At 40.0% G+C, this 9,660-nt stretch overlaps 1 protein-coding gene across 1 annotated transcript; it reads right to left on the bottom strand.

The window, feature by feature from the left end:
- Nucleotides 1–38: 38 nt before the first annotated feature.
- Nucleotides 39–5,679, bottom strand: LOC107299458 (olfactory receptor 5B21-like; the record flags this gene model as incomplete). The annotated part of the gene is made up of 2 exons (XM_015828814.1): nt 5,672–5,679; nt 39–1,007 (listed from the first exon to the last, which is right to left on the bottom strand). Coding segments are annotated over exons 1-2 (977 nt in total), but the record flags the coding sequence as incomplete, so codon positions are not given.
- Between the last annotated feature and the right edge of the window lie 3,981 nt (nt 5,680–9,660).

The raw sequence follows: 9,660 nt of genomic DNA, 5'->3' as shown, positions 1-9,660 counted from the left end.
TATGACTGATGTTCAACCATTTCCATCTTCCAAGCTACCTCATGGCCAGGATCTTCCTGCTCAACAGATGTTTCATAGCCTCTTTCACATCTTTGTTCCTCAGGCTGTAGATGACTGGATTCAGAAGAGGTATCACCAGAGTATAAAACAGAGAGACCACCTTGTCTTGATCTTGTGATCCATCCTTGTTCCTTGGCTGAGCATATATGAAGATGGCAGTGCCATAGAAGAGGCTCAGAGTGATCAGGTGGGAAGAGCAGGTGGAGAGGGCCTTTTGTCGTCCTTGAGCAGAGTGGCTCCAGAGGACATTCCACAAAACCCGGAGATAAGAGAGAGAGATGGTAGTGATGGTTACTAAGGCAACGACAGTTGTGGAAACAAAAAGGATTACTTCAGAAAGCTGAGTGTCAGAGCAAGAGAGCTTCAAGACAGCAGGGATATCACAGAAGAAGTGGTTGATATGGCTTGGCCCACAATAGGATAACCGGAAAGCTCCACTAGTCTGAACAATGGAACCCACTAAACCACAACTGTAAGCCCCCAGCACAAGGCAAATGCAATTCTTGTGGGTCATGAGTAAGGTGTAGGTCAAAGGGTGGCAAATGGCCAGGAAACGATCATAGGCCATGACTGCCAGGAGAAAACATTCTGTTGTCGCCACAGTAGTAAAACAAAACATCTGAGCTGCACAAGATGGAAGGGAAATGGAAGCCTTGCCCTGTTGTAGCTGAGCCTCCAGTGCCTTGGGTGCAATGACCGAGGAATAGCAAAGATCCAAGAGAGAGAGGTTGCTGAGGAAGAAGTACATTGGAGTGTGCAGACGCTGTTCCGTTCTGATCAAGGTGACCATCCACCCATTGCCCAGTACTGTAAGCACATACAGGAGAAGGAGCATGCTGGAGAGGAGAGGACTCAATTCAGGTTTCTCTGTAAAGCCCAGGAGGATGAATGTGGTCACAGTGCTTCTATTTTCACCTTCTGAGGAACTGTGGCTGGGCCTATGAGATCTTCAAACAAAACCATAGATATGGCACATCACAATAAATAGGCATAGGGTTAAAAGTAACTGCAAAACTTAAAATATGCTTCCTTAAAAGAAAGTGGAAGGAAAGCAGAAACATTGGTAGATTAGATTATGTATGTATAAAATTGCCCATAGATGCACACACATGTACACAGAGATGCATACACACAAGCCAGAAAGCTAGAGGTAAGCAAACAAGACACCATCAGTGCAACCCCTAACCTGCCTACAACAGTGGTTCCTGACTCCCGAGCTGTGGACTGGTACCGGTCTGTGGCCCATTAGGAACCAGGCCATGCCAGCGAGTGAAGCTTCACCTGTGCATGTGCAGAATTTAGGCAGTGTGTGAAACCATGACCACCACCCCAGTCCGTGGAATTTTTCCCCCCAGTGAACTGGTCCCCAGTGCCCCAAAAGGTAGAGGGCTGCTGGTCAATAAGTAGTTCTCAATTTATGATCACAATTGAGCCTGGAATATCCATCACTATGCAATTCATTGTAAAGTCTGACATCACATGACCATGTTGTTTAGCAACGTCAGTCCTGGCAATCCCAGTGGCCATTGTAACTCTAGATGAACAGGTCGTTCAGCAGGAAGCAGGAAGTTGAGGGACTCCCAAAGAAGCGTAGGAGTACCACAGGGGGATGGGGAAGTCCTGGGAAGCTCAGCGCAGGCTGCACATGGGTTGCGGCTGCTACAGTGTGGCACAAGCTTAGGGAATCCAGAGAAAGAGAGTGTGAGGTGCATGCAGGCATGTATATGAGCGCAGGAAGATCATTGAAAGAAGGCACTACAGCTCAGGAGCTTCCTGGGGTATTGCAGCTCTGGAGCTCCAAGAAACCTCTGAGTCACTATGTGGCACTAAGCTGCAGCCACCCCTGTATGCCTCAGCCAGTCCAGCAACTCAGCACAAAGCTGCTGTGCCCTGGGAAGCACCAGCAGCATGGCACAAAGCTGTGGCTCTGGGTCTACAACAGCAGTTCTCAACCTATGGGTCGCGACCCCATTTGGGGTCGATCGACCATTTCACGGGGGTCGCCAAGCAAGGCTGTCCGCCATTTTTTCCCCTTTTCCGGCGGGTGCCTTACCTCCCTTGAGCTGGGCCAGCTGGTGGTCGGCCTGCTCCGTCTCTGCCGCTTGCCAGCTACGCCTCGGCCGGCGCAGGGGGCAGAACTACGCATGCGCGGTGCTCCCGGGCAGGGAAAGTCCTCGACTTACGACCGGTTGGGTAGTCCTCGACTTATGACCGGTTTAGTCCTCGACTTACGACCGGTTTAGTCCTCGACTTACGACCGGTTTAGTCCTCAACTTACGACCGGTTGGGGGTTGCGGCATTAAAAAGGTTGAGAACCACTGGTCTACAAGAAGCTCCCAAGCTGAGGCACAGTGTAAAACCCAGCCTCAGCAGCACAGGACAAAGGGACTTTTTGGCATTCTGTGGCATTCTGGGTCTGCAGCGCAGCGCAGTGCAGTGCAAAGACCAGCCCCAGCTCAGCAGCATAAAGCAATGGGATTTAATAAAGATATAAATCTGCCTATTAGAATGGCATATCAATTTGGAGGTTTAAATCAATACTAAAATAAGTAAAATGTTAAAGCTACAGTAATTAACTGTAATAAAGATGATTCAAACTGTAAGTTACAGACTGTGATTTTAAAAATTGCAATAATTTCTGCCTAGTCAAGAAAATTGGAATTTAACAGATCATAATATAATGAAATGTTTTAATTTTATGTTAGGAAAGCCACAAACCTGGGTTACAATACAACCCATTTATAAGATATTAATCCAAAACTGATTTCCAAATTGAGTTATGTTCTGTGTCAGATTTGTTTTTCAGATATGAAATCAGTTTTGACACCAGCGCATGCTTTGGTAATTTAATGATTCATTCTTTTGCAGAAACGATTGTTCATAATTTCCAGTAAGAAGCATAAAGAATCCTAGCAGTTGTTACCATGTAAACATTTTATTTTGTATTCTCTGTAGGAATATTAGTATTAATAATAATTTAATTAAAAATTAGCAAGATGAGTTTTGTCCAAACCAGTCCCTTAGATTTTTTATGGCTTCAAAATCTAAGGGACTGGTTTGGACAAAACTCAGCAGCATTTTTCGTGCGGCTGCTGATAAAAACAGGATCGCCTACATGATCGCCAACGTCCGATAACGAATATGGCACAAGAAGAAGAAGAAGAAACTGAGAAAAGAAATCATCCTTAAAGTTTGTTTCATTCTCTGACAAATCATTTTTCAAAATCACTGGGTTTTACAACACTACTAACTGATACGAAAAAGTGATCCAACATGATTGTTACATTTCCAAATAGTGCAATGAATTGTCTGTTTCCATAATCAACACTGGAGTAATAGATAGAACATCTTATACCAATTTTCTCTATGCGCAGTATTATAATGGACAGAAGGAAGAACCTTGAGGGACAACAGTTAGATAAAAGAAACTTGAGTCCAGAGCAGAACTATAACCTAACAAAACATCTCCAACAAGATCCTCCCTGCCTCTCACAAAGACAACCGGATGGAGGGGGGAAGCACATTTCATACTTGCAAGACTCTGTTATTAAAGCCTTATAATAAAAATAATATTATCCTGCATGGTTTTGGTTTCCTAATCTGGTCTACTATGAATGGCTGACAAATATTGGCTGCAAATTTGACCGTTTTCTTCCATTGATATTCCCATTGTTGCATATCAATTATTCTATTTAAACTATGCATCCACTTTAAATCATGTGGTCTTTCTGATCTGTTCTTCACCAGCAACTCATCCATTTAAGTGTAAATTATAAAGTGTAAGTCTACAAACTTTGCCATTACTTTTATAATATAATACTTGTCATTCTGTTTTAAGCAGTTCATGCATCATTTTCATTTTACATTATAAACATTGCTAAATTTTGCCATTGTAGCTTTGGAGAGGCTTTGGGGCTCCATCCTGCTCCAAGTTAGACTCCAGATCTGTGGCTGCTTTTACAAATTCTGTTTCCAGATCCCAGGAGGAAAAAATATACTAAGCCAAGCTTGCATCTTTAATAATATTTTCCAAGTGATATTACTGTATAATAAATACAGTAAACAATAAATAAGTAAACATTCAGCTCCATCCAGTTGCCCCGACTCTACCTTGAAATAAGGGATTACAGAGTCATAAAAAAAGGAGTCACTGTATAATAAATATGCCAAGTTAATTATGCGTTTAGGTGAAAAAAATAACACCTAAAAGCTGTTTATAGAGTGTTTTATTTTATTTGTATGTGTAACTAATGATTAGGTATAATTTATTTATTTATAAAACATACTTGTTGCCCATTTCATATCCATAGACACTGCGCAGCTTACAACAGTGAGAAGGGCTAGGAAACTAATAGATTTCATTTTAAGCTGGTATTTTGTAACCTACACATTGTTTATCTGAAAGGCCGCCAAGGGGTAAACAATGACAAGGGTAATGCAACAGTGCACAAACTCAGAAGCTTCCACCCATGCTGAGCCCTCTGTTTTTGCCTGCCTCAAAAGGACAAATGAACAGGTAGCAGCATGGGAGAAGCCCTGCTATGTTTGGGTCAGGTTGGAAAGAGGTTTGATTATTTTAGGAAATGAATTATATACATTTGCTAACTTTTAGTAGACATTATCAGTATTTTAAAATACTAGAAAGGAAAGCAGCTTCTGAATGTAGGCTCCTGCTCCCTGCTTCCATGCCTGTTTCACTTTGATTTCAGCTTCACTCCAACTTTGGCTCCAGTTTTTAAGCCGACTTCAGAGCTCAATCATTCCTTCTTTCCATTCCTTGTGTTGGGAGGTTTTTTGGAATATTTTCTTAAATCTAGTTATCACCCTTTTCTACCTCCTGATTTCATTCCAGTGAAAAGTAAAAAGGAAAGAACCAGGGATGATTTGGGTTAAAAATTGTGCAACATACTGAATAAATGCCATATAGTTATTTTTCTACTCTACTGATTTCTTGAAACTCTATTAATCACAGTTTTTAGAATTCGTTTTAAATGATTGGCAGTGGCAGCCCACACAAACCCACTGAGTAGGAAGAAGATCTGTGGTGGATTATTTCAGATCAGAAGTCCTACAAGACTTGCACCAACTTGTAAGGTGGAGGGCAGGTTTAATTCAATAAATTTAAATTTAACAAAAGTATATTTCTGGATCTGATTCCAAAAAGAAGAAAAATTAACTATTCCAGCTTCAGAGTTGATATGACTTCTCCCCTACTTGGGGGATCACATTCAAAATTTAATGAGGTTTTAGTTCTAGCAGGTTGAAACCTGCTCAATTTTTTATATGTTCCTACCATACCTTGTGTTTACTTTGAATTAATCAAATCAGTAGCAAGGCTGTGAGAGGAATGGAGCTTTTTGATCACGGTAAAGGAGAAATCTTTTTACAGAAAATCTGACTGGATCCTGTATTCTCCCAGAGACTATAGGATTGCATTCTTAATTGTCTTTATTTGATTGCATTAAAATAATGAATATCAAGACTGGCTTTTTCAAAAGCAAACTGGAAAGATTTAACAGTTTAAAAATCATTTTTAAATTTTAATAATGCATAACACAAAACAAAACATTTCAGCTAAGCTCTGTAAGATAAAGTTGTTTTAGTGACTCACCTGTCCATGATTTCTCATTGAACATTTATCAGCAAACTGCAAAAGAAGAATCATCAGATCACTTGATGGCAAGGAACAAAAGGGGCAATGGAGGATGCCAGAGTTTGAGAAGATAATGATGCTAATTTGGGAAAGATAGAATGTTTCGCCAGCTAGCACTGGCATATTGGAAGTTTTCACATACATTAAAAAAAATAAAAAAATAGTGTGCACATTCTTGAGTTTCCATTGAGGATGGTTTGTTTTATTTCCAAAATAATATTTAAATATTTAAATTTCAAACATTTTACCTCATAATAAGACTTTTTAAATGTTGGGTCCTGAAATCCTTCAGCAGTAAAAAATGTCCAGATTAAATAACTCTGAAAGACCTTCTCCTTAATCATAGCATTGGCAATAGAGAAAAGTAAAGACGCTCAGGATATAACCTTCTCCTCTTATAAATCATTTCAGTTGAATGTGGTAAAAGATGCAGCTGGATAATGGCTGGAAGATACAAGTTTTAGCCTTGGATCTATGGGAGAGGATGCCTTTTATTTTAGAGGTGAAAGAAATAGATGTTATTTTCAGTCCTTCAAATTTTTGACAGTAGCTTCTGGGAACTAGTCTAATGCAATTACTAGCTGTACAACAATTCATTCATTCATTTATTCATTTTTTCGTTTGTTTGTTCATTCACTCAATTTCTACTAAAACATTGTAAAACAATAAAACATCCAAATTAACTCAATAATGCATTAAGCTAGATAATACTTCAATCATTTGCTTGTTAGGTTATTTGCATACTGTGAAAATTAGACCATCCAGATACGAAGACCTGGAATAAGGCAATCCTTGCTTCACCTATAATTGGTTTTCAGGCAGTATTCATAAAATCATGAATTGGAAGGATCCAGTGCACTGCTCAGTGCAGGAATCCAAATTCACATATGTAAGAGAGAGCATGAAAGAGAGTTTAGTATAATAATGTGACTATGACAATGGTGAAAGAATATTTAAGAAAGACCACAGTGTCAACATACACTGGCTCTTAAAGCAGTGCCCTCTGTACCTTCAATATAAGTTAGCTACCAATGAACAACAAATCAGCAACAAATGCATTTGAGAGAGTTTAGTTCTGGACTTTGACTTCTCTGGTCTTTTATGAGAGCTGTGCCAGATGTACAAATCTGTGATGTATAACCTGGCCTGAAAGTTCCATTAATTGTGATGAATCTGTGAGCTTTTATTTTATGATCTCACAGGAACTGGGGGAAGTATAACCTGGCCTGAAAACTCCATTAACTGTGTTGCATCTGTGAGTGTTTGTTTGTGATCTCATAGGAACTGGGGTAGGAAGGATCAAGAGAACATTCGAGGAAAAATACCAGCTCTGATTAATCCATTACCTAAGAACAGCAGCAAATGACAATTATATCAAATTCACATATAGGGAAAAGAGGGCAAATTCAGCTTCAGTCTGGCAAGATTGATGTCAGGCCCCAAATCAAGAATGGCAGATAGCAGTTCTTTAAAACTGAGTTCTTTACCTGTAGACAAAATCTTGCCAGACTGAGCACACTGCAATCTGCATCTACAATATATTCTGTGAACTCTTAGGGAGGGGCTGTCTTCACCCTCTTTCTTGTACACATAGTATCTGGGCTGAGTTGCCTCTTACTCCTCTGGAATGCACCTTCTGCCTCCCTGGGGACCCAACTCCTCACTACACTCCATGACTTCATTAAACACTATACATGATCTATATCCTAGAAGATAACGCATAATGTTTCACAACCATCATGTTATATTCATTATGACTTGAATTTTGATAAGCCCTCGGGGAGGACCAGAAATAAGGAAAAAAGTTTTACCATTAACCATTTCTTTGACCTTTTCTGTAATACGCACCATAAAGTTGCTGCTTTTTCCTTGGTCATGACTTAAAGATAGCAAATGATCAGCAATAACATTAAAAAGTAAATTAAGGTCCTGTGAGCTCTGGAAAGTAACTACTGGGTCCCTGCTGACAGCAATGCCAGGAGCACATCACGACATTACTAGAACTTATTCTGTGCCACTATCCAACACTTTTAGGTCCCAGGATCCTTTGCCAGCTTAGCTCCCTCCATCTTTGTGGGCTTTGGGTGATATATAGGTTGGAAATTCTTGGAATGGAAGACCAATTTACTTGAGGTGTTCAACATTTGGGAAGACTAGTATAGTGGATTCTGTCACAACTCTCCAACAACCTTGTAAATATTAAAGCTTTGGTGAGAAGGATGAAGCAGAAATGAAAAGAAATCAAGTTCTAGGACACTATTTTAAACAGATTAAAGACACAGACTTTGAACGTTTATTTGGTCAAGATTAAAATAGATATCATATCTCTGGTTACTCTTAATGAACTTTTGCTGACTGACTGAGATGCTGATGTTTTATGGATTTGTTTATAGAAACAAGAGTTTATTTGTGGTATTTAAGAGAAGATAATAAGTTTATTACCTTCTGTTAAACATCACAAATGAACTCTTCTTTCTATAGCCCATCTCTTATCTATAAACAAATCCATAAACAAATGCATTTGTGGTATTGAAGAGAAGGTAATAAGTGATGGCTCAGCAGTTAAAGTTGTTGAGCTTTCAGATGGGAAAGCTGACAGCCCGGGTTCGAGACCCTAGCTCCATGCAACGGGGTAAGCTCCCATTATTTGCCCCAGCTCTTGCCCACCTAGCGGTTTGAAAGCATGCAGATGCAAGTAGATTAATAGGTACCTCTTCGGTAGGAAGGTAACAACTTTCTGTGCGCTTTTGGCATATAGCCATGCTGGCCACATGACCATGGAAATTGTCTTCAGACAATGCTGGTTCCCTCAGCTAAAAAACAGATGAGCAGCATGCCCTAGAGTCGGACACAACTGGCATAGAAATATTTACCTTTCTAATAAGTTACTAAAATTATTTATAGGGAGATGTCATATATACATATGCATATACATATACATAAACATATACACTGTGTGCACAATTATTAGGCAAATATTTTGACCATATCATCATTTTCATCCATATTTTCCACTTCTAAGCTGTATAAACCTGAATGCTTAATGGATATAAGCATACCAGGTGATGTGTATTTGTGTAATGTGGGAGGGTGTGGCCTAAGGAGATCAACACCCTATATCAAGGTGTGCATAATTATTAAGCGGCTTCTTTTCCTCGGGCAAAAGGGGGCAAAAAAGAGATTTAACTGACTCTGAAAAGTGAAAACATGTAAAAAAGTCTTTCAGAGAGATGCAGCATACTTGAATTTGCTAAGATATTGGGGCGCAATCACAGAACCATCAAACGTTTTGTTGCAAATAATCAACAGGGTTGCAAGAAACGTGTTGAGAAAAAAAGATGCACATTAACTGCCAAAGATTCGAGAAGAATCAAATTATCCTCCAGTGTTGTCATATTCCCAAACTGCAACTTGCCTGGAGTGCCCAGAAGTACAAGGTGTTCAGTGTTCGGAGACATGGCCAAGGTAAGGAAGGCTGAAACCCGACCACCACTGAACAAGACACATAAGTTGAAATGGCAAGACCGGGCCGAGAAATATCTGAAGACAGATTTTTCAAAGGTTTTATGTACTGATGAGATGAGAGTGACTCTTGATGGACCAGATGGATGGGTCCATGGCTGGATCAGTAACGGTCACAGAGCTCCACTTTGACTCAGACCCCAGCAAGGTGGAGGTGGGATACTGGTATAGACTGGTATTATTAAAAATGAGCTAGTTTTTGGGTTGAAGACTCCAAATCAACTCCCAAACCTACTCCCAGTTTTTAGAAGACACTTTCTTCAAGCAGTGTACAGGAAAAAGTCTGCATCTTTCAAGAAGACTATGATTTTTATGCAGGACAATGCTCCATCGCATGCATCAAAGTACTTCACTGTGTGGCTAGCCAGTAAAGGACTCAAAGTTGAAAGAATAATGACATGGCCCCCTTCTTCACCTGACCTAAA

Source organism: Protobothrops mucrosquamatus, unplaced genomic scaffold (assembly GCF_001527695.2).
Source record: "Protobothrops mucrosquamatus isolate PMUCROS unplaced genomic scaffold, P.Mucros_1.0 scaffold4953, whole genome shotgun sequence".
Taxonomy (NCBI): domain Eukaryota; kingdom Metazoa; phylum Chordata; class Lepidosauria; order Squamata; family Viperidae; genus Protobothrops; species Protobothrops mucrosquamatus.
Note: the sequence above shows the minus strand (reverse complement) of the source record. Positions and strands in the feature narration are given on the sequence as shown.